The following is a 26,096-nucleotide window of genomic DNA, read 5'->3' as shown; positions in this document are numbered from 1 at the left end:
TGGAAGATGGCTCATCTCTTAAGAACACTTAATATTCTTGGTGAGAACCCACTTTGGGTTCCTTCCCAGCATCCCATAACCATACATAACTCCAGTTCCAGAGGATATGATACCCTCTTCTGACTTCCTGGGGCACCAGACACACAGAGTACACACACACATGTAGGCCAAACACCCATACACATAAACATAAATAAATCGGTAAGCAAATCTTTAAACTCAATAAAACAAAAGGCAAAAGAAGGTAGCAACATGTCGCAGTGTGGGTGTAGGCCTACCTGAGTGGTCCCCACTACCACCGAAACAGTTCTGTGAAAAATACAGCCATTAGCACAAGACTGCCTCAGAAGGATGGGAGGCAGGGTCTGATAAACAAGCAGGAAAGCTAGGAACTGGAAATACAAAGAGAGCTAGAAAGGAAGGAAGGCAGGGTTGGAAGAGGAGAAGTGGCAGAGAGGACACAGGCTGAGGGATCCATACAGCAGGGTTGGCTGGCTTGCGGAGGCACTTAGAGGCATGGGGAAGGATGTGTGGCAAGGGGAGGGAGTGTGGATATAAGGCAATAGCACCTGGCTTGAGCATAGCTTGGTGGTGCCTTAGATACCCATAAATATCTATACTTGCAAGAGCTTCCTTACGGCAGTCCTAATGCAGAGCCTGCCTTTAAGAGGACATCAGTTTCATGCCTTAGTTTTCTTCATCCATCCAACTTTCTGTAGACTTAATGATCATTATACACAAACAAGCCCATTCCAAGGGATTCGGCTAAGGAATATGAGACAGAAATAAGTCTGACTCTACACTCAGGAACCTCTGGTGACCTATAAGAGCTAGGGACTCACTATCCCCAGTTGATGCTGTCATCAAAGGAGGCCTGGGATCCCTAGTGGCCAGCAGACAGCAGAAGAAACAGCCACCCACCAACACTGAAGCACAGCACAGCAAAACATTCACTGGGGAATGCAGTCATGTAATTCCCACTTGGCAGAAATGTATGGCTGGCTGCAGAACAAAAGGAACCATCTGCATCCAAGCCACTGCCTCTTAATCCCTTAATTAGACTAAGTCCTTCAGAAGGAAGCAGCAGTCAGTTACTGAAGGAAACCAGAGTGTGTGTGTGAGTGTGTATGTGTGCGCGCACGCACACCTGTATTTGTATGGATATGAATGAACACTCATGTGAAAGGCTCAGCATTTAAAAAAGAATCTATTTGTTTATTAAAAGTTATTTTATTTATTGAAAGCCATGATCTGGAACATTCAAATCAGTTCTCCTAGGAAGGTGACCTGGGGGAAATGTGGTGAGTAGAAGCAGCAACCTGGGGGCATGTTAAAAGATGCTGAGCCACCTGGGCTTCGCCGTGCTCTGACTTCAGGCCCTGCAGTGTGCTGACAGTTGAGTGGTTGGAAGCCACAAGTTATCTGGAAACTTTCTTCTTCTTTTTCACTGGTGCTCTGTCTAGCGTGGCGTCTATTTCTACTCCTTCTGGCCTTTGCAGCTTTTTCTTTGCTTTCTTCTTCTTGGGCTTTGGGACATCATCCTGGTTGTCTGGTGTTTGTACACAATCTTCTGCAGCTTCGACAGAGGCATCGGAACACTCGTCCTCACTGGGGCCTCCAGGCTGCAGCTCTGCTCGGTCTCTCTTCTTGGCCACAGGGCCCCTCTCTGCTTCCACACGCTTTTTCTTTTTATGCCTCTTGGCCTTGTGTTGGGGAGAGTTCTCTACATCTGTGTCTGCTGCCTCTTTGTTTTTTTTCTTTCCCTTTTTCCATTCAACAGGGGTCTCTGAAAGGTCAGACCCTGGAGTTGAGGCTTGTGGCTTGTTCTTTAACTGAGCCATCCTCTTGGCAAAATATTCCTGGATGGTGAAGGCACTAGTGGTAGTCGTGGTTGTGGTCAGGGAGGTGTCCACCTCATCCGCAGAGGAGTTGCTGCAGCCATCCTGGGGATAAGAGTGAAAAGTGATTAGCAACACTCATTCATCCCATGAAATAACCAGGAGGAGCCACCCGAGCCCACTCATGAGGGACTTGAGTTGCAAAACCTGAAACACAGAGAACCATGTAGGGAGAAGGCCGGACAGACCTCATCTGGCAAGTGGCTTCACAGACTTTGGAAGAAACCTTACCCTAGAAACAACAGTGTAAGTGAGGATGAATCCCAGACACCAGGGACATGCATGTTCCAGAGCTCCGTGATTCTGCTGGCCCTTCTGTGCTGACCTAGAAACTTGGACACCGTGTGTCCGAGCACGCGTGGCTCGGCATGCTCTGCTGCTGCCGCTCTCAAAAACAAGGCTGCACACATTAGATTCTATGTTTTCTTGACACAGTAGCCCTCAAAAACTTCAGTGGAACTAAAATTACATCTCTGTTTGAAATTCTAACAGAATCAACATTCTACTGAATGACAACTGGGTTCTGAGTAGCCACTGCAGCTCAGAGTTCCATCAACTCAAGTACAGATCAAACCAACACTGGCTGTACATTTTCCAGCTCATGGCTCAAACAAAACAAAACAAAACAAAACAAAAACAAAAAACCAAAAAACCCATGCAGTCAATTTCAAGATTAAAAAAAAAATAAAATGCAGAACAAGTGAGACAAATGGGAAGAAGTTTAAATACTCTCAAGGGTGGCTAGGAAGTCAACTCAGTTGTTGCACAAGCATGAAGACCTTAGTTCAGTCCCTAGGGTTACTTTAAAGAGCCAGGCAGATCCAATCGAGGGCATCTGTAATTCCAGATGGAGGAGTCATAACAGGCCAATCATTCAGTCAGTGAGCTCCAAGTGCAAGGAGAGATCCTGCTTCAAAAAGTGACTGTGGAGAGCTACTGAGAAAGACAGGCAACGCTGACCTGCTGGTCTCCTTAGAGACCAGTGGTTCTCAACCTTCCTAATGCTTCCACCCTTAACACAGTTCCTTATGTTGTAATGATCCCCAACCATAAAACTATTTTCATTGCTACTTCATAATTGCAAATTTTCCACTGCTATGAATTGTAATATAAATATTTGTATTTTCTGAAGGTCTTAGGCAATACCTGTCATTGGACACCCCCCCGCGCCCCCCCCCAAAGGAATTGTGACCTACAACAGACTGATACTGAAGGAATCCAGAGAGTGCCTGTGCACATGTACACACACACAGACACACAAAACCTCTGTCAGTCAGCAAATGTTGCTGGTATCTCATCAGGCTATTTTGAAAGAAATAGAAATTAGCAGCCTTAGGACTCCAAAACCAGGCCACTCAGTCCTTTTGTTCCTCAAATGTTGAGTGAGGACTGGAATTCTGCATGACAGAATGAAATACCTTCTTAAGGCTCTCAGTACTTGCCAATGCCAGACTGATGGACAAGAAAGATCTTGCCTCCCATGTAAGGGCACACACCCATAGCCATGCATAGACACGGGCACTGGGAAGGTGGCCCAATAATGTAACAGAGGTCTCATTGATGGCTGTGTGCCAGGTCTGAGGTTGGGCCTTGTGTTCAGCTCGTATAACCCTGGCTCCGTGTTCTTTCACTTATTACCTTCAGAATTCCAGTTCTCAATCAGTTAATAGCAGGAACTGGCTGCTGGTGTTAATCACCCTTAGCTATTAGGAAACACAGACCATTTCTGAGTCACTTACTCAATCTCCTGGGTCTCTAATCCCAGGAAGCATGGGCCTAAGCAATTCCTCTGGTGGGGAGGTGCTGAGGACTCAGGCTCAGCACTCAGCTCAGCAGGGGAGGAGAGCATGACTGAGTACCAGCACTCACCCTCTCAGCCTGGAGAGTGGACAGAGCCCCTGCAGGGAGAGCTGTCCAGCAGGAGAGGCTCCTTCCCTCATCATTGGAAAGCTAACTCTTGGTAAGGCTTTTATTTCTAATAGTTGGCAATCTGATTCCCGAGGGAGCAGTGCTCATTACTCCCTTCTACACATTGACAACTGGAGACCAGTTTCGCTATAGAGTATAACCCTGGCGCTGTAAAACACAACAACATATATACCTTTATAAGAAAATGAGTATTTTCAAATCTGGTCTAACTTCAAAGCAAACAGTTACCTTTTAAAAAAGCATTTAGAAACATTTCCATTAAATACAAGATACAACTTCAAAAAAATCCAATCATACTTAAATTTTTCTACTCTGTACATGTTGACAATGTCTTAGGTTCACAGTGGTGTTTTAGAAACTAATATAATAACCTGATACCTTCGGATTTTATATAAAATACCACAATAGGAGGAATGACTAATCATTTTGTCAAACATTTCAGTTAAGTTCAAGGGCTCAGAACATCTATCTCTCTTAAAAAGGCCTGTTGGGGTCTCAGCTACTAATCCAATAGGGAGGTGAAGATGAGCTCCTTGGTCCCTCTGTGTGCTGGCAGCTGCTCTGTGCAGAGTGCTGGGGACCAGAACAGAACCAGGAAGTTCATAGCAAACTTACTCTGACCACCAGATCAAGCCAGGGTAACAGGAAGGTCAGCTTAGTGCATCCACAGAACAAAACAAACAGATCCACCACCTCAGAGATGCACTCCTCATGATATTCTGTCCTCAGAGGGCTGCAAGAGTCACCCACATGCCAGGCCTTGGAGGGAATGGTACTATGCAGACACTCAAATCTGTTTTAAACTCGGTGAAAAATAATCTCAAGGTTTTGTCTTCTATGAACAGGCAAGGAGGTAGGAGCCTAGACTCCCATGGTTACTTCTGAGGTTCCTTTGAGGAGCGGCAGCTTGGAAGTCTGGACCAGTCCTTTGTATCCCTGAAGTTGGGGCAGGCTGTGGTGGGAAAGGATGGTTTCTAGAAGTGCGGTCAGTACTCGTGAGTTGCAATGCAAGATTCCCATGGTCCCACTCTAACATCCTGAGTTTTACCAGCAGTAAAGACAAATGCAGGGAGATGTGTAGGCTTTCTCCTGGGCCCAGGGAAGGAAAAGGTGGGAGAGCTTTCTGCATGGCCCCAGGCCTCCCTTACGTGGCTGTGGTTGAGCTTCTGGCACAGGCACATGCCATATGTAACTATTATGGCAGTTTTCTAAAGAAAGAGCTCAGGGGTGAGGGGATGGCCATAGAATTAACACTGTCTCTCCATTGTCCCATCTTCTGTTTCATTTACTATTAGGAAGAAATGCTTGCAGAGGCAAGTGCAGAAGCCTGACGTTTTCTATGCATTTCTGAAGTGGCTCTTGTTTTTGAGCTAGTGCACAAAGCAGGTTCCTGGTTAACCTGGATATTCAGAGCCTCTGGTTTTCTCACTTTGGTTAGAGGTGCTGAGTACAGTGTGTGTTTAAAATCCCTAATGGCAGGTTTCCTCCAAAGAAAACTAGGGCCTCACTTCTACCCAATCAACAATATACTATGGGTCAGAATGGACCACTCAGGGAGGCCTGCTCCTCACTTTATTGAGTTGAAAATTTAAGGATAAAAGAATTCTATGAGATAGTTACACTGAGACATACAAGAGAAAATTGTAGCCAAAGTGCCCATACCCAGCTGGACTGAAGAGGGCAGCCACCATCAGTGTGCCAGGCACTTAGCATGGCTCCAGGAGTGGTTCATGACATGACAAGAACAACCTCTGTCCATTACAAGGGCCTAAGAGAGACTTGGGGCACAGGCACCTTATCTACAGGCACGGAAGGAGCAGGTCCTGATGCCGTGCTATGGGGTGCAGAGCCCTTGCTCCCCACCATGGCACACTGACTTCTAACCTGCATAAGACTCATGTGCGGTGTTAGCCTTTCTCTTCTGAAGATCCTGATGCCAAAGTATATCTACTGGTGTATAACCTACAGACAAGGCTTCAAGATCAGCTCTAAGGACAGATTAGCTGAAGCAGCAGCTTACTATAGAAAAACAAACAAACAAACAAACAAACAAACACTCCTCTTTAAGATCAGGAAAACCAGATTATCAAGGTTACAGTTCACAAATATAATAATTTTAAAAAATGCCCCGAAGCCAGGCTTAAGAGGCTTGTAATTTGACAAATTAATATGTAAATTTCCTTTACAGAAGCTCTTTATGTTTTTTTTCCCCTTTATACTGGATCTTGCTCAGGCTGGCTTCAAACTTGCTATGTAGGCTTGACTGGCCTTTAACTCACACCTGCCCTTTAGAAATCCAATCCTCTCTTGGGCATCTGCATGGCTGCCTACCCTGTGTTAGCATGCTTGTACTCTTTGACTTGGTTTCCTCATCAGCAATGGGCAAAGTCAAGTACCTGGAGGGTGCACAGTGCGAGGACCTCAATGACATCAATCAAAGAAAGGACAGTGATGTAAAAAGAGATAACCCTAACAGGATCTATGGTGGGAACTGCCTGTTGTCACTGTCTGCAGCCTGGAGCTGAAAAGCACACGGAGCAGTTTGCTCTGTCATTCCTAGAACAGGTACTGTCTGAAGGCCTGGTGGCTAGGGAGCCTCTGCAGAAGCCCTGCTAGGCTACAGAGAACTCTGCTCATGCACCCTTAGACCTGGACACTGAGATGGACTGCCAGGAAAATGCCCCAGAGAGGTTTCCTCTTAGTGCTCTCAAAACAGTCAGCTTGTTAGGGGGCAGGGAAAGCAAGCAGTCGAGAGGGGACTTAGGGAGGTGTTTGGAGGTGATGCCCGGGACAAATGTTACATGTGTCAGAGGCAAACCTTTCAGCTCACCAACGCTTTTCATACATCACTGCTCACCTTAGTGACAGGAGGCCAGCAGCTTTTGAATGAGGTAAGGCGCAACAGTAATCTCCAGTGAGCTCTGCTCAGAAGACATAGACTCCCAAAACTCAAGGGTAACAGACACCCAAGGGTAAGAGGTTAGTAGTTCATTGCTGTTGCCCATGATAAGCCAACTCCTGCTTCCACAACAGCTGGTCTGTCACCAATTTGTGCTGGATTAGTCTGTGGAAAGTTAAAGAAGCTTGGCAAGGGAGCAGTCTATAAAATCAGAACACTCTGTACGTTTTCCAGTCTCTTCAACACAACAGTTCTGACAAGCCCAAATGAGGTAGTAGTAGATCACTGCAAGGCAGAAACTGCATCTGCTCACTGTAGGCAGAGATAAGCAGCTATGAAGTGACTCTGTGACTGATCAGGACAATGACAAGGCCGACTCACTGCATGTCACATAGGCTTCACACCTTCCAACAGAAGGGGCAGAGTTACCTGCTCCAGAGCATAGATGGTCTCTGCCCTACAGAACTTAGAACTTCCTTCTAGATCCCTCACAATTAAGTGTATCACTTCAGTGATGGGACCTAGAGTCTGCACAGAAACCAATGTCCACAAGTACCTCTGAAGGGTTATCTAGACTGGGTTGACTGAGGTGGGAGGAGCCACTTTAAATGTGGATAGTACCATTCTTCACACTGGGGTCTCCTTAATAAGAAGGAGAAAATGAACCAAGCACAAACATTCATCATTCCATTTCCTGATGTGGGGGCAGCGTGACCAGCCACTTCCTGTTCTACCACACATCTTCCCTGATACATGGACTGTATCCGGTAGAGAAAAAACCTTCCCTTAAGCTGCCCATTTTTTCTGGTATTTATCCAAGCAATGAAACAAAACTATAGCAACTTCTCTGAAGATCCTGTGCAAGCCTCAGGCTGACCTTGCAGGGCTGTCCCCTTGGTTACTACCTACACCAGCAACTAGCTGCTTTTATTTTTCATTTTTGATTACTTACTTGTTGATGGCAGAGGCCATTTTTATTCTACTTGTATTCTGCATACTCTCTAATGAGAAAGGCATGGACAGTGTTCAACAAACGCATCAGATAAAAATGTACTGCAGAGAGATAGAAAAGAGCTCCTACCACTACCCACCCACCTGTTGGGCAGGCTGGCACCGCAAGGGGCATGAGAGCGCAGGAAGGCAAAGTGACCAGCACTTGCAGAGCCTGTCTTTCATCCAGACACAGCTATCCTTTCAGTCAAAACCCTGCCCTACGATAAGCACTGCTTGCAAGGAACAAGAATTCTGTCTGGTGCAGTGTACCAATTACCATCGTAACCCTTAGCAATATATTGACCTCAGTTAAATGACCTGAGTATTTCTCTCACGTTACCTACTTTCCAGGGGAACTGTCACACCTCCTGTGGGATTAGCCGGACACATCAATGGCCTACCTGGACTGAACTGTTTTTAGTGGACTGTACAGCAAGAGATTCTAAAGCCCAAGAAAGCCACAAAGAGGACAGCTCTTTGGACAGTAAATGAAGTTCCCTCACAGCCCCTGGCCTGAGATCAAGGGTTGGAGAGGCAGCAGTCCAAAGCCTCAGCTAGAAGTAGGCACTGAGCCTCTGGGGCACCTCTGTGGTTTTATCCATCCCCTTTGCGGTTTCAATGTTCTTAAAAGAGTGCAATGACTTACAGACAAAGAACTACTTTTGTACTCACAAAGCTTGTTCAAGCATAAAATCCTGTACTTTTCTTGTGTGACATCCATCACACAAATTTAGAATTAGGCTAAACATATAAAGCCTCAGTAGTAGCCAGCCTAAGGAATTTGTTTAGGAAACTCAATCACTTTCAACATAAGGGAGTACATGGGAATCAAAACAATCTGAAAGCCTCTTATGGAAGATAAGTTTTGATGTCAAGCAATGAAAAATGAAAACTCAGGGCTACCATTAATAGAATGGAAATTGTGCTATGACTTAACAGGCATGATGTGTGTACATGTGTACAAAGGGGGTACAGAACCCAGTCACATGTAAGATGCCCACTGTGCAGAGATTCGAGGAAGGAGCTCCCTAAAACAGGGACTGAGAAATTACTGCTGAGGGGTCTCATGTTCACCTCCTAAGTAGATTTATTTTCACATTTCTAAGAAGTTGGGCAAGAGAACCAAATGAAGACTATATCATAGCATGTGAAACTACATGAATTTCAAATAACTATAAAGCCCAAATTACCTCAGTAAAATATTTGTGGAAATATTTTCTCTTTAGTTACACAAGTATTGTTACAGGTGCTGGGTGAACATCTGCCTAATGGATATATTTTAAAATACAATCTGCTTTTAAAACCACAGTACTGACAGCTTTTGGAAATACCAGCTGTTCTCTCTCTCTCTCTCTCTCTCTCTCTCTCTCTCTCTCTCTCACACACACACACACACACACACACACCCTCCCCCTCCCCTCTATCCTTGGTTTCTTTTTGGTATTAAGGTTTGAATGTGTTCCCTGAAAGTTCATATGTTGGAAACTAAACCTTAATAGTCACAGGTTAAGAATATTTGAAGGCAGGGCCTTTGGAGGTAGTGAAGGGCCACAGGCTTAGATGAGTGACTTTCCAAGAAGACTAAGAGACATGAGCTCATAGGTTTGTTACTGTGTGATGCTCGCAGCCATAGGAGGAAGGCCCTCATCAGATACTGGTCTTGCTATCAAAATTCTCAGCTTCTGAGAGATAAATCTTTGTTCTTTATAAATTGCCTCAGGTATTCTGCTAAGATGGCAGAATATAAACTAAGTGGAAAATTCTAGTAAATTGCTTGCCATTCTGAATCAGTGCAATGAAATCTTGTCCATCTGCCTAGATCATGAATCATCTTTTGCCCAGTGAATCTATACTATATAAGCTATCTGCACTTTTGTCATTTTGATGGCTGCCTATGCAATCAGATGTTGTGATAGCATAGCACTGTGTTCAGGGATCCTCCTCCTCTTTTTCCTCCCTTTCTCTTCCTTTTTTCTTTTTGGGTAAGAGCTCATGGAGTCTAGGTTGGCCTCACTCCCTGTGAAACAGAGTAGCCTTGAACTTCTGATCCTCCTGCTTCTGCCTTCTGAGTGCTGGGATTACAGGCATGCACTTCAATGTCTGGTTTATGTGGTGGGGAGTATGGGATCCAGGCATGGCTCACTCTAGACAAGCACTCTAGCAAGTGAGTTACATTCTCTAGCCCCTCATTTCACTCAATGAACTTTAACGTCTAAAGCATAAGAACAGCAAGGCTGGCAACTTGAATATGCCAAAACTGTAAAGTGTATCTTCTGGGTGAAAGGCAAAAGTTCTTAGGGGAAGAAGATGAACCATATACTGGGGTTGCTAAGGTCTATAGTCAAAATGAATCTTCTACCAAACTTGTGACTAAATTCTTGAGGAAAAAACTCTTGGTACTGCTGCACTTCAGGCAGTAGGAATGGCTCCTTCCACCCAAGGCTGCAGGCACTTCCCAGGTCTCAGGAACACACCCACCTTGAGCAATGGGAGACAGCTGGAAACCCTTGGAACTGAGGGAGGGCTTTAGCAGTCTTTTGCTAATGACAAAGGCTAACCTAGCAGGACTGGGCCACTGTGGGCTTTCAAAGAGCAGGGAACAATAATCCTGGAAAACGCAGTGATCTGCCATGGTCACCCTGGGAGCGTGCAGAGGTTTCTTTTGAGTTAGGCACTGGGTTTTTCCTTGGAATTCATACATAGACAAATGGCCCTCTGTGAGGTAGTAGGAATGGAAGCAAAAAGCAACTCACTTTCTGCAGGCCAAGCTCCTCACGTGAACGCCAGTGTTAACAAAGCTGCACATTCCTCTTTACTTCTTTCCACTCGCCCGTCAGCTGCCTAAGCCACCTCTCATTAGGAAAAGCCAACATAAACATGTTTTAGAAGGACCATTCTCCATGGCAACAACTTTTCAAGTCATGACATCAGAATCACTGACAAGTCATGCCACCTCTGGGGAAAAGAGAGGAAGGAATGGAGCAGTTTCCGGCCTCCCTGAAAGGTCCTCAGGCTTAGAAGCTGTAGTGACTCACACGGCAGCATCTCATCTCATACTGGCCACAAGATAAACGAGGCTCCTCCAGAGCAGACGTGATCAATGTGACATGGGCACCAACTTCTTTGAATGAAATCTAAAAATAATCCACATTGACTGTTGTTTATAATTCTAGGTCAACTGGTTCTCCCCCAGAAGCAGGACACACGGCTTCCACTAACAGCTGTGTAGGGCTCCCATCTTCCAGGGAGTTCTGGTTCCTCCATTTCTCCTCTACAGGAGACTGAAAAAAGTCACACAGGAAACTTAACAACTCAAATTGAGTACTTTTTCCTAAAAATGCAAAGTAGTTTAAAAAGACTTTAGACTGTTGTAAATATTTTAAAATCACTGCATAAGGTATCAGAAATCGTTAAGGTGTGAAACTTTAGAGAGCAGGGTCTTGAGAGCAAAGATCTTTGTAGAGTACAACACCTTCATTAGACATAATTGGTCAGGGTGCTACTCAAATAAACTAGTTTAAGAGAATAAAATTGCAAAGACCCAAGGAACTTCTCACTTCTTGTATACTATTTAAGGTTACTACCTTCACAGACTCTTTTTAACTCTGTAGAAGTCAGTCTAGACAATCATTTAAAATATATTCTTAGGAATAAATGTGGCAGGGAAAAATGAATTAGAATTCTGACTACAGTGACTCTGACTAAGCGGACCGTAGCTCCCTTCCCTTCTTGAGCTCCTAGGGCAGCACCGAGCACAAGTGGAAAACAGCAGCTAAGCTTGACAGCCTAGACTGTTTCACATCCTTCAGCAACAAGTAACTAACAAGCGTTCAAGAATAAAACCAGATCGTTAATATTATGTAGTAGATGCAACATTGAAGTGTATACAATCTCAACTTTAGGCAGCTGTTCATTAAAACTATTCAAGCAATCACTTCTTCCAAAGACATTAACACATAACAACCCTTGACCCTCAACACTCAAGTCTGAAGTTGCAAACCCATTTTCTGAGACACCTACTGGGATAGGTAAGCAAGGAGGAACCCAAGGCTGGACTGCAGAGAGGACAGGGATGGCTTAGTTGTCCCTACTCCAATCAGATGGCATGCCAGGAACATGTCCTCTCTGCTAGCTTTTCCCATGCTCTAAGTCAAAGGAAGGTTCCATGTCACCCTATTTTTATGATGCCGTAGGCTGAAAACCTACGAGAGAATGTCACGGCCATCTCCCTAGCAGGAGGTGAGGACGGAGGGAGCATGAGCTGTTATTCCACTCTTCTGCTCCCTCAACCAGGCCTTCTGGGTGTCATTTTCTCATTATCACAAAGGCCCTGAAAAACAGCAGTTTGACTTGTCAACAAACCCAAACTCAAATCTAATCCTTTCAGACCCAACATGTGTCCTGGCAAAACTCTAAGCAAACAAAGCAGTCCTTGACCTAGAGCCCGGGCACCTGGCAGGCCCTCCTCATGCTTGCTGCTTCTGTGTGCCTGTCTAGAGTGTTTTGCTGTGCAAAAGCTACATGTGCCCACCAGGAAGGCAGCTCACTCCTCAGTGGTGCTGAACAACTTTGCAGACGGCAGCTACAACCCACTTTCTCCTCCTAGGCTACTCCAGACTGAGGCCAGCCCAATCCTGTTTGAAGTTCTGGCTGCCAGGAGATGGCCGTTTATGTCCCCTGTCTGAGGACAGGAAAAGGACTGAGCCGTGTGCGAGGGAGAGATAAGAGCTGAGATTTCTGTCCTCAGTCCTTTATCAGCCCTTCCTGCAACTTTCCAGAGCAGACAGCAACATGACAGGCACAGAGCTGAGTTAGCTTGGGAGGCCTGGGCTCCCATAGCTTCTGATGAGGATCAAGGTAGGGAGGGGTATGCAATGAGCTAAGAGAAAGTTTTTCCTTTATCTTAAAATAGTTTGGCTCAAACGAAATTGCCCTTTTCTCTGTTTAGACACACAGATATCGCATCTGCTTGTTAAAGTGCAACAACAGATATGGGTTTTCATAACTTCCTTTCTGGGTGAAATGAAGCATTGCTTTCCTTGTGTAGGTCCCTGCCCACAGTTTTGTGCTACCAGCTCTTGGGCACGTAGCACAGGGCCCGTCCAGTGGGGGTCCTCAGGCTGGTGCCTGTAAAGTTCCGGCTGCGGAGCCAGTGTCTTCCACATGCATGTGAGACTCCCCACCTCCAGCCTTGCTTTCTCAGGCCAGCACATACTTAGAGAGGGCTGACAATTCCAGCCTACGCTGAAACAGACCAAATGAGGCCTGGGAGAACACTGCAGGCTGTTGCTGCTCATATGTATCATGTCACATCTGTGATACTGAGGATTGGACTCTGGGGACCTGGGCCTTTCTGATGAAAGACTGAGGGGCAACCATAGCTGATGAAGAAGAATCTACAGTAAGCAGTAAATAAGCAAAAACTGAATGGTTCTCTTGATGGAGTATTGTTGCTAACTAAATCTTAAATGTTCCCATTCTGTTCACAGGGGCAGGATCTTACCCAAGAATAAGACACTACACATAAGAACAGTAGAAAGCCAGCAGTGAGGACCTGGTGTTGCACACAGTTGGCTGCAGGGAAGCTGTGGGGTAAGAACATCCCCAGTTATCTCATTAAACAATGGGAACACCTGTGCCCTGCCTTAGCTGGGAAGCCAATCCTCCACTGGAACGGAGCGCAGCAGGAGACAGCATGTCAAGCCGACTGCCTAGAACTCAGCCGCCTTGGAGGACCACAAGTGGGGAGGAGGTGCAGTTCATGCCACCAGGCAGACAGCTACTGGCAAAGACAAGAGATCTAGGGGCTGCCTTTCCCTTACAGCCTGCTATACCTCCAAACTATGGAACAGTGAGGAAGAGACTGAAAAACCAGGAGAAACCAAGAATACAACCAGGAGGCAACAGATACAACAGATTTGATTTAAACAATTCTTAAAAATAAAATGAAGCAAACTTGATTCCACAATCAGCTGGCTGAATGCTACACATAAAGATTCTCTATGACTTTAAACCCTAATGATTTGTACATAGCCACATGGTATTCTCTAAGATCAAGGAGTACCATCCCCCCTCAGCAGCCCACCACTTGCCTTTTCACCTTTGGTACTCTGTGACACTGTACATGGGATGGGGGCTAAGGGAGGGACAAGTTACACGGCACTGGAGTGTGTGAGGAAAGATACAAGATGACTAAGCACAAGTCCTTAAGTCCTAAATCTGAACAGGCAGTCCGATGATAAACTCTTATTTCAGCATAAAAACAAAGTTTCAGCCATGTGACAAGAAGTAGAGGCTAGGATCTAGAACACATGGACTACCCTAATCCCTAGACTGTGATCTCCAAACACTTAGGGAACCTGGACATGGGACTGCATATGTGTCAACTCATAGGTCAGACTGAAGGGAAGCCACCCAGTACCACTTACTGCAGTATCAAAAGTACTCAGGTCACCATTTTCATACAGAAACACCAAAGATTCCCATAGTGATTCTTCCACTTCACTGAATCTTTCATCTCAGTAATTCTTTAGTGAAATCATTGGTGATACATGTTATGACTATGTTATCTTCAAAGAGATTATTTCTCTTTCAGTTTGAAGATTTCCTTTCATTTCCTTTTCTTCTCTGAATGTCCTTGCCAGTATTTCCAGCACTATACAGAACAGTTGTGGTGACGTGAGCGGGCACAGTCCCTGCCCCAGACCTTAGAAAGTGGTTCTCAATCCATGTGTGGCTCGAATCTCAAATATCTACAAGATGATTCATAACAGTAGACAAAATTACAGTTATGAAGTAGCAACAAAAATAATATTATGGTTTGGGGTCACCACAACAAGGGTGATGGAGTTATTAAACTATTAGGAAGGAGGAGAGCCACTGTTTGTAGGAAAGGCTTTCTTTGCTTCCTGTTGACTGGTTTGAGTTTTCATACATGGTCTTTTTCTTATGTTCAGGAATTGTTCTCCTATTTCTAAACTACTGAAACTTTCCATCAAGAAAGGATGTAAGACTTTCCCAAATGCCTTTTTTTTTCTTCTTGAAACCAACCAAAACGATGGTATAATATCTGCTGTCCCATCTGTTATTGGGCTATCCCACACTGATTATTTAGTCTATGTTTAATAAATGGATCCTGAAAACTAGATTTCCATATGCAAATCTTCCTATCTTCCACAACAAATAAGCATCAACTCAAAATAGGAAATTCAGAAGTCATAAGATGTAGAAGGTACACAAAAAAAGGGCCTTATCTTTAGGCTTGACAGTGATTTCTTGGACACTGTATTTCAAACTCAAGTTATAAAAGCAAAAACACATGGGACTATAGCAAACTAAAAGGCCCTTGCACAGGAAAGAAGACCCCCCCTGCCCCTGCCAAGAGAGAAAAACACTGCAAACAATGCTAAACAGAATGCAGTTTGTACCATTTGATGGAAAGAAAGCACCACTTCATCACAACAGGCAAATGCAAACAGATGTTTCTCTGAAAGGTCAACATGCGACACCCACACAAAAGGTATCACTCATCAGGGAACTGCAAACGCAAGGCTGCTGTAAGAACCACAGACCTAAAAAAGGTAGGAGATAACATCAGAGAGGAGGAAAGAAATAGCATGGCCATTTTGGAAGATAATAGGAAGTAACAATGACTACCATATGACCCAATAATCTTTCTATGAAGGAAATAAAGTCCTCGTCTCAGAAGACCTGCATTCCAGGATTTACTGCAACATTAAGCTTTCACTGACCATAACTCAAAAGACAGTAGAAACACAGCATGTCCTCACTTATGTGTCGATTTTCTAAAAAGCTAATATGGAGCTGAAAAGATGATAAGCAGCTAAGAATACAAGCTGCTCTGCAGCTCCCAGACCCATATGACAGCTCACACTGTAACTTCAGTTCTGGGAGACCTGATGCCATTTTCAGGTCTCCATGGGCACCAGGCATGTGGTGCACATGCACACATGCAAGCAAACATTCACACACAGAAATAAAAGCAAAAAAATATCTTAAAAAAAAACAAAACAAAACCCAAAACACCTAAGATTCAGAAACAGAGAAAAAAAGTATGGGTACCTGGGCTGGAAATGAAGATCCAAAGACACAGACTAGCAGCAGACTTTGAGATATTAAAGGTAGTGGTGAGGACTTCTGCTAAGTGACTCATAGCTGCTTCTGCCATGAAGGAGATGCATAACTGTGGCCCTAACGAGGGCGCTGATGATATATAGTTCACTTGCTTTATCATCATCAGTTTGCTCCATATATGCATTACATAACACCACAGCTGCGCTCTTCACATACGTCCAATAAAATTTGTTTACAACACAAGGAAGTACCTGGGAACGAACCTGGAAGGTTCCCATTAGATAAAGACAGAAAGTTTGCTCACTAGCAAATATGGTAGTTAAGATGTGCTGGTACAAATACATGTATTCCAATGTGCGAGTGATCTAGAAATGGAAAATTTGCCAGTTACCTTCGAGGAACACTGGAGAACCTCATTACCATTCTGAAAGCTACTAGATCAAGGAGCTGAGCAAAAGATCCATCTTATTTTCCTACAGAAATCAGGCTCAGGCCACTCTAAAAGTAGACATATGAGAAATACTGATTCTAAGCATGAAGGAGGAACAGAAAGAGATGGAGTCAGATTGGAGACTGATGTTCATGTACAACTGTTATCTACTTCTGTATAGTGTAATAATGCTAATAGACTTACAGATTTCTGCCCCTTACTTTTATGTGTTTATGTGTGTCGTGCAGGTATGTGTTGCATGACTGTGTCCACACAGGCCAGAGAAAACCTGTCCTCCTTTCCTTTTGTTGAGACAATGTCACTCACTGGCATGGGACTTGCCAAGAAAGCCGGGTTAGTTGGCCAGTAACATCCAAGGATCCTCTTCCCACTGCCCCAGTACTGAGATTACAGTCATGTTCTACTACATCCACCCAGCTTTTCATATGGCTTCAGGTCCCCATACTCAGGAAACAAGGACTTTATCACCTGAGGCATCACCCCAGTGAGTCCTTATCTCTAAGATAATTATTTAAGTGCTACACTATTTATGGGTAAAATTCTGGCTTCTCAGATGGCTGCTTCAAAGCACCACGTGGAAGAATTATCACAGTACTTGCCCCTCAATGGCCATGACTCAGACACATCTAAATGCACTTCCCTAAGGCCCCACTTTCACTGGATCTACGTCTTTGCTGGTATGATATTCTTTTCCTCCAGCTGCCCAGCTACTGTGAAGATTCCATCCTTGGCTTCTGTGAGCCAAGTCTATCACTAACATACCTGTCAAAGCCCTTCAACATCATACTTCAGGCTTTTGTTCCAGCTGACAGTCTGTGCCTTGGACTTCCTGCCCATACTGTACGTGGGACTATGTCTCACTCATTTCACAATCTGTCACCAACAGGGTTAGTGTGTGACAAGGAAAAACATTTGAGTGAGGTCAGAGAAAGAACTGGATGGAGGGAGGAAACTAGCTTGGAAGAAAATGGTTACTGCAATAGTAGGGGAATGAAGAAGAGAGATTAAACTAAGATCACAGAAACTGCATAAGGCCGCTCATGGCTAAGGCCTATCACTGTGGTCTGAAATGCAAACGATTATATAGTACGCACGGTTTTGGTATCTGGTAGCATCAACACACACAGCTGATTTTATTCATTAATTTAAAGAGAGTACCCCAAATCTCACCCTAGAAGTTCTAAGTCCACATAAGGACTGCTAAAGTGAGGTCTGAAATAACTGGGACTGATAATAACATGGTGATTAGTCCTATTCCAAGTAACTAAGTCCACACAGAACCAAACTGTTGGAGGCTGTGCTTCTGCCCCTAACACCTGCTTTTCCTAATAATGGGAGTGACTAAACTTAAAGCACTAATGTAACTCAGTGAATAAAGTCTCTTGAACTGTAGACATTAGTCATTGTTTAAAAGATTGCAAGGAAGTACCCTAAGGCGCTCAGGAACAGAGTTTTTATGTTAAACTTTTTAACAATTTAGGAATAAGACTTGTACAAGGGTCTAAAGTACACACTCTATTTATAAGTTTCAGTAATGCATGGGACATAAAAGAAAACTAACTCACTGCTTCCCAGCATCACTCAGCCACTTCCTGTCACTTTCCTGTGGAAAGCTTGCTGACTTTAGTACCCAGACTGATGGTGAGTGGCTGTTCAGCTTTTATGCTGATAGGCAGCAATCCCATGGCATCTAATGCATTGAACTCAGTGTGATTGAAGTTCATGTAGTTGTTAGAAAGCTACCGGGGCAGTGGGGGGAGCTCAAGTCCATAATCCTTGCCCTGGCTTGGAGGGCTATGGCAGGAGAAACTCCAGACTATAGACTAAGATCCTGTCAAGAATACCTACACAGTGGTTTGGAGTTCAGGTTCATATACTGCCTCAAAGCCCGGTGTGTGAAACCCACGCTCAACTTCATGATGCTGTCAGAAGGTCTGGACAACTCAGGACAGGTGATCACAGCTGGACACCACTGCTGCTACTTTGTACAGGAAAAATGTTCTGCTGGGGCAAAGATGAACCTGTCAAAAAGTGACAGCTCAAAGCAGTCCAAGCCACCTTAGCCCTGCTATTGCTCCAAGAGACTGACTCAGGGTGAACTCCCCAGACATTCAGTCTGCCCAGAAAGGAAGGAGCAGAAGCGTCACGGACGGAAGACCCACCAGCCCTTTGGCTCCTAATAAAACAGGACTTAAATCTTTCAGAGGAAGCAAGTTATGTGCTTCCTCCAACCTAAAACTTAACATTTGGAACAAGAGGTTTTAGGTTAAAGACCAATTTTTTTTTCATTGTTATAAATTGGTTTCAACGAAGCTGTGCAAGATTACAGCTTAAAGACTGATGTAAACCAAGAAGCACAAAGTCACACTCAAGGAGGTCTTATTAGTTTAAGCTAAATTTAACCTGCTCCTAAACTATTCTGTGGAGGGAAATTATCAAGCAAGTTTCTCATTGAAATTCCTTACTTTAGAATCCAAACCTATTTAAGATGTTTAGCCGCCACCTAACAGTACCCAGGTGATAAATCAGCTAATGACTTAATTATAGTTTGAATCATGAAGAACTCCTAAGGCAGAGGGAAACATTTATTTACATTACTTAAAAGAAAGCTTTTAAGGTAGCTGTGAGCAACTTAATGACACTTGCTTATGTACAAACATTTGCTGTACTAATTACAACCTGGTCTTAGAATAGCAATCCCACTGGGACAGTTTAAACAATAAGCTGGGGTTGAAGCTGTTTTTTCCTCTAGAGCAAAGGTTCTTAAACCCCAAACTCAGGTTAAAAGAAAAGCTTGAATACAAAGGCTTTCCACGACAGTGACCAACTCTGTTGAATGACCATCTGGAGTACCTGTTGTGAGTATGTGCAGCCCAGCATGGGCAGGGTGTGTGTGTGTGTGTGCAGTGTGTGTGTGTCCAGCTGTCTCTGAAGCAGTGAACTGAGAATGGTTTTCTCTTCTTCAGTATTTAGGTTTGTCACCATGAAAATCAAACCAAACTCATTATGTCAGGATTGGCTACCACAAGTTCAAGGCTGTATGTACCATTATTACATTAATGGATTCTCTGTGACTAGTAAGATGAAGTAGTAACTTTTATTCTGAAGATGTCTACCTCATATATATGTGGTCTGGCTCACGGTCTATCTGTCTGTCTGTCTGTCTGTCTCTCTCCCTCATATATATTTTTCATTGATCCAAAAAGCCTTGTAATCCTGTAGAATTATCTGTAAACATATGCTTGCACCCCTGTCAATGACTAATGATTCCCTAATCATGAAAGGTAACCTAGGAAGCTGAGTTTGGATGATCTTTCTGAAGTGACTATCACTTGCTGAGGTAGGGTGAGTAGTTTATTAGTGTGTGCTAGGGAAAGAGAACCTTACAGCTTGGGTGGACTTCTTGGGGCAATTTGACCTGACAACTGAATGTCACAGCCCTATCTGCAATGTGGGACCAAATTCTTCTCTCACATGGCTAGTTTTTGACTTCTGCTTCTATCACATACCAAGCCGCTCAGCCTTCTTGGTTAACACAGCTCCTGTGTGGTAAAGGTTGGCAGCAGTCTAAGCCAGAGGGGCCAGGGAAGTGTGAGCAGGGTGGTCCCCCAAGTCCCTCCTCGGCTTGCCCGCTGCCTAGGGTCACCAGCCTGCTTCACTGGCCGTTTACTCACCAGGCCTCACACTGTCCAGCTGCCAGAGCTGTTTGCGATCAGACCCCTGGTAGAGGGCAGCTGCTATTCCTGGGGACAGATTCCAGATGAAGTGGATAACTGCTGCAGGGTCACAAGGGACAGGTACATTTAGCTATCTGGGGTGTTCTGAAGAGCTTCCTGTGGAACCAGCTAAGGACTTGTCTCCACTGCAGTCACCTCTCCTCCCCGCCCAATTATGCCTCCACTCTGCATCTCCATTATGGTTTTTTTTTTTTTTTTTTTTTTTTTTTTTTTAACCACCTGTACTCATTCTGAGGCCAACCAAGAGCCAGCTGCAAGTGTCCATCCCAATTCCTTACTAATGACACCCTCACTGGCTCAGTGTCCCAATTCTACCCCTGGTAGCTCAGTACCAGGACCCAGTAAATCCTTTCTACTGCCTGATCATTTTTAAGACTATGGTAAAGAGTTAACTCTCATGGGAACAGTTATTTTATAAGTGTTTGTGGTGATATGTGGTGAAACAACACATATGCATATTGGTGACAACACAGATTTTAACTCAACACTTACCAATCATTACCTAAATGCTTTTAGTTAAAAAAAAAAAGAATCTAAAATATTTATTACTATTTGTGTGTGTGTATGGGTGTGTGTGTGAGGCTGGAAAAAGGGAACTAGTTTTCTTCTTCTATCAAGTGGGTCCTAGGGACCAAACTCAGGTCATAAGGCTTGGCAGCAAGTGCCTTTACCCACAGAGCCATCTCACTGGCCCTATTTATATTATCTGACACTATTACTTCAGAAGAAATCCTATCAGTTATTTACTATCACCAGCTCTGATTACTTTTTCAGTTAATAGATGGCAAAGGGCCTCATGAAGGAAATTAACGATAAATGTGTATGGTAGGGATGTTAACTTGTGTCACGGGGTTCAGCACAGGATTTCTTCAAAAGTGATGGTATTAAAGAGCACTATGAAGATGGACGCAACAAAATCCAGAATGTGGGGGATTCCTGAAGACAAAGAACCTTAACAGCCTTCAACAATCAATTCCAAAGAGAAGAGAAGAGAAGAGAAGAGAAGAGAAGAGAAGAGAAGAGAAGAGAAGAGAAGAGAAGAGAAGAGAATGAAATCACCCTCGTTAACCAGCTTACTCCAGCTGAACTATAGGCAGATTGTGCCCACCTGTCTTTACATGGGTTCTGTGAATGAAAACTTCAGTCTTTGTGCTTGCATGGGCAAGGGCTTTGACCACTGAGCCATCTTTGCCCCACTCCTCCTTGCCCCCAAGCGTCTGTATCTTAATAGACATCAACAAGGAAAGGATGAGGAAGAATATGAGACTAGCTGGCAGGAGACTGGCTAAGCTGGGGAATGTGTACATTGAGACTTACACATTACAGAGGGCAGATGTAGCCGTGACCAGAGTTTGGTAGGACAGCCCAGGGGAAGACAGCACCATGATGCCCACATGAAAGTTGTCCCTGGCTATTGGAGCTGCCACAGTGTAGTGGACCCACAACACACCCTCTGAGGAGTACAGACTAGTACATACACAGAAGAAAGAAGGCCTCTGGAGCCACCAGCACAAAGGTGGCCCCATCTGTGCGCTGACTCAGACAGGAACAGCGAGGCCGGTGGAGGACGACATTTCCGTTATGAGATCATGCGCTGGCCACTGTAGTTTCAACTGAAGCCAGCCCAGGGGTTTTCCCTGAAAGAGTCACAATTCCTCTCCCCAGCAAAACAGGAACTGATCCTAACAGGAATATTATGTAATGCCAGGGAACCAGGAGAGTGGGAAAAGCAGGGTTGGGGGAGAAGCACCACAGGATGAAGGGAGAGATGGGGTGGAAAAGCAGAGCCACTCTGAGCAGCCTTTGGACATGGGACAGGCCCAGTAGCCACTCAGCCCCTTCCAGCTCCCTGGAGTTACTTTCCAGGGGTAACCAGGTATCCTTCAGGCAGGCATCACCTCCCCATCTGAGAGAGGAACTGCAAGGACCTGAATACAGAGAAGGAAGCTGACACTGGGGTAGGTATGCTCTCCTGCTATACCATGTGAGCCTTTCCATCCAGATCCATTGAGGGGTAAATACAGTAAACACTTAGGGAGTACAGGACATTTTGCTCGATGTATATGCTGAAACGATGGCACTACGCAGCTAGGTAGTAGCCCCACACAGCAGTGGTCTTTGTGTGTGGTAATGACAGGCACCAGGATCAACAGAGGCTTCTAGAACCTCCTCATCTCCTAACTCTGCCTAAGCTACCCAACCTGCAGTGGGCAAGGGAGGAACATGCCTGGGGTGGAGTCAAAAGAGCATGGAGCCCAGACTTCAAGGGCCCAGACACAGATGTTCAACAGTTTGTCAGTACTGGCTCTACTTTTGGACAGACAGGTACCCGTTATTACTGCTTACACATGCCTGGTTATGCACCAACCTTCTCACCATTATTTTTGGCTATGTGCATAATGAAAAAAGTTTTTTCTTCTTTCTCATGAACTGGTACAGCTTGTGACTTTTCTAGAGTGGACATTTACTGTTTTACTAATACCAGAGTACTTGATATTAAAACACATAGAGAAAGCCCAGCAAGTAATTAGACACCTGACAACCTGAGCTCAACTCTGGTAGGAAAGAACTTCTGCAGGCTGTCATCTGACTTCCATGCTTGTGGCCTGGTGCTTGAGCACTGTCATACATATGCACACTCCCACACATGAAAGCAATAAAAATGCTCTAAGTAGGGCTGGAGAATCGGCTCAGAAGTTATGAGTGCTTGCTGGTTTCCAGAGCACCTCAAGTTCCCAGCACCCAGTTGGGTGGTTTAGAACTGCCAGTAACTCAAATCTGACACCCTCTTCTGGACTCCATGGATAACTGCATGCATGTGGCATTCATACACAAACACACATGCCTGCACACATACACAGAGTGAGACGAAGAGTACAAGCCTAAGAGCAGGCGCAGGCCCTTGAGTTTGGGCTGGTTAAAGGCGGCCACTCCTTTGTCCCTCACACAGATACTGCTGGTATTGCACTTTCAGAAGGTTCCTACACCTCTCTCATGGTTTTCCCCATTCAACCCATGTCTTCAGGGGGCAACAGAGGTTAAGTGATGTCTTTCAGCATGGCTCAGGACAGAAAAACATTCTCAAGTAAGACAAGGTACCCCGAATGCTCGGCAGTATGTTAGCTAGCTGAGGTTTCCCCTCCCAGAGAAGCCCATCCCTGTTATGCAATCAAAGCTACCCGCTGCTATCACTCATATCTCCCCAGATACCCCAATTACTTCATATGTCTTCTGTTTCTCTAAAGCACCATTCTCCTCTTGGAGTCTAAACTCACCTTGCAACACCCACCCCTATAGACAAAGTCAATTGTAACAACCTTTCTCGACAGGTCCTAAATCCTATAGTGGATTCTAGTCCTTCTCACAGTGTATGCAAAGTGTATACAGCCTTCTGGATGGCATCCAGCAGGTTCTGGAGGTATTTACAGATGACCAGGCAGGGATACCAGGTGCTCCGGGCTCTAGCCAGACATTCTGCGGCCTGAGATTGATATTTTAACACAGCTACAATTCAAATCATGCCTGCTGTGCCAGTTGGCAAACTCGATCCAAGAATACAGGTGACTGGTGTCAGTCAAGTTACAGTTGGGATCCAGGCTCGAGGCTGATGCTGGAAACAACCCTTCTTTTTTAAAAACTCAGTGAGTTGTTTCTGCTCAGGACCTGCTAGCCCCACACAACTCAAGTGTAGGTTCTAAACCAAGGGAAGGGTGGGAGCCACCTCTCTCTGCTAACTGCCCAGGTAAAGGATCCTCCCTGTCAGCTCTGCTGCTGACATCTCTGCCTAGGACCTGTGTAAGACTTCTAGGCTGACCAAAAGAATCTAGCCTCTGGAGGCCCATGGCTCTCATAGACACCCACCCTTTCCTCAGTCACTACCACAGAGGACTCTGCAAATGCTGTCTGAAGGCGAAACTAGACAATCCACTCTGATAGAGCACCTGTCCTTCACTTGGAACGACAAAGGGAGTACAGACACTGGCTAATATCTTCTCTTGCAGGTTGAGATTCTAAGTTGAGGGTAACTAACTTGGATACCTAGAAAATTCTGCTGGGCAGATGCACACCTGCCTTTCATGCCCTTCCCTAGTTCTCCACACCTTGGGTGGGCAGACCTGGCCACTGCAGCCTACTCTCTGATGCACACACAGGCCCTCCCCGACCCTTTGTTCTTTCTAGATTGCCTGCAGCAATGCTGGTCTGCTGGAGGAAGCAGGCCCCTGCGAGGAGGTGTCCACACTCACTCAAGCATAGGATGGGCTCCTCCATTCTCTCATTCCATTTGGCAGCACCATGACTTCTACCTCTTACTGCTGGGCATCTCACATTTCTGTAGAAAGCTGGCATGATCCATGGCATAGCCCAGCTTGGACCACCCTGGCAGCTTCATCCCAATATAGTTGCCACATGCGCCTCAACCCTCACCTGCATCTTCTGAGTGGCCCCTGCATGCTGACATTTTGCTAGGGGTAAGATAAAAGTGAGGAAGGATAACGATACCAAGGCCTCTTCCCTTCAGAAACTTCTTAGAAGTACAAGCTTTAGTAGTTCCTGACCTCAAATTTGTACCTCACAGTATCTGCCTGCACTGTTTTAATAAGTGAGCACATTATCTACACACTCCTCTATTAGCTGGTCTATAAGAGACTTTTCAATGAATTATTATCATGTCAAGAGCCAAAAGGTGGGGCTACGCTCAGTCTGCTTAAAAGTTTTGTCCAGATCATTGCCTTTTCTACCCAAAACTTCAAACAAGCTGATGTAAGGGAAAGGACACAGGCGTCCTTTGGAGTAAAGGAGTTTATTTTCATTTGAATTATGAAAGATCATTAATGTTAGCTATACCAAAAAGGGCCAAAGTTTTTAAAGGGGAAAGGAAGAGCAGGGCATAAGTAAGTTACTCAGCCTCAGGCATTGCCCTCACAGAAGAGCCATGAACACAGTTAATGCTGCTACAAGTCACAGTGACAGGAGTCATATATGGGCACTTTCCTATACTCCATATTACTTATACAGATAATCTTTAAACAAACATTATTGCAGTAAGTACCTGTAACAGATTCAAACAAAAACAGGTTCAAAAAAAAAAAAAAAAAAAAAGGAAAAAAAAAAAAAAAAAAAAGAGGCAAATAATTCCCCTGGGTCCGTAAAGCAACACTGTATGACACAGAGATGATAACTATAGTCAGAGATATAGGAATGGCTTTAAATTTGGGCAACTAGATGTAAGCTAAAAATGGAGACTGGATAGTTGCTTAGCAATTATTTTTATTAACAAAGCAATTCTTAATTTTTCTCTTTGAGAATGGGAAAGTTGGGCTGTGGAGATGGCTCAGTCAGTAAAATGCCTAACATAATCAAATGAAGCTGGATTCGAATCTCTGATGGTCATCTAGAAAGACACACAATGTCAGCCTCTGGCCTCTATACACAGAGGTGCATGTACACCCCCCCCAACTTAAATTCACATATGCATTACATACACAAACAAACAGAGAAACTTATGAATGGCAAATGAAGAGAGAGGTTTTTAGGCAGACTCCTAAGAACTATGAATGTTCAGCTCTTGGTTATGTATCACAATTCACTGCTTGCTATTCCTTTTCCTAGTAATTTAAGTTTTAATTGTAAATATAACAAAAGATATAGATTCTGGGCTGGCAAGATGTTCTTTGGCTAAGCGCACTTGCTGCTAAATCTGAGGACCTAAGTACAATCCCCAGGACATGATGGGAGGAGAAAACCAACTCCTCCAAGTTGTCCTCTGAGCTCTACATCACACCACGGCACATGAACCCTCACCACAAACAAACAAACAAATGTAATAAGATGAAAATGTAGAGCCTGTAACTACCCATACAAATAGCTCCTCTAACCTACAAAGAAGAGCGGTGCTATTCACAAAGTTAGCACTGCTCTATGTGGACTTGGGGTAAAACCACTCAGAACATATGAATAACTTCTTTAGTTGGAATAACTTTAAATTAGTAGCACGGTGCCTTCGCATTAGACTTGGCATTACAAGCTCCAATCTTAGTGCAGAAACTTTGTGAAGATGGTGCTTAGTTTCTATGACACCACATAAAAGGTGCTCT

General features: G+C 44.5%; 1 protein-coding gene across 1 annotated transcript in view; it reads right to left on the bottom strand.

Annotated features, from left to right (window-relative positions):
- Positions 1 to 1,194: 1,194 nt before the first annotated feature.
- Positions 1,195 to 26,096, bottom strand: part of Pinx1 (PIN2 (TERF1) interacting telomerase inhibitor 1) — a 60,448-nt gene continuing 35,546 nt past the window's right edge. Inside the window, exon 7 of the mRNA XM_021181999.1 lies at positions 1,195 to 1,943. Coding sequence (XP_021037658.1) covers positions 1,419 to 1,943 — 525 coding nt within the window. The 3' untranslated portion in view covers positions 1,195 to 1,418. The remainder of the gene's footprint in view (positions 1,944 to 26,096) is intronic.

Source organism: Mus caroli, chromosome 14 (genome assembly GCF_900094665.2).
Source record: "Mus caroli chromosome 14, CAROLI_EIJ_v1.1, whole genome shotgun sequence".
Lineage (NCBI taxonomy): Eukaryota > Metazoa > Chordata > Mammalia > Rodentia > Muridae > Mus > Mus caroli.
The sequence above is the reverse complement of the archived record's forward strand: the minus strand, read 5'-3'. Positions and strand labels throughout refer to the sequence as shown.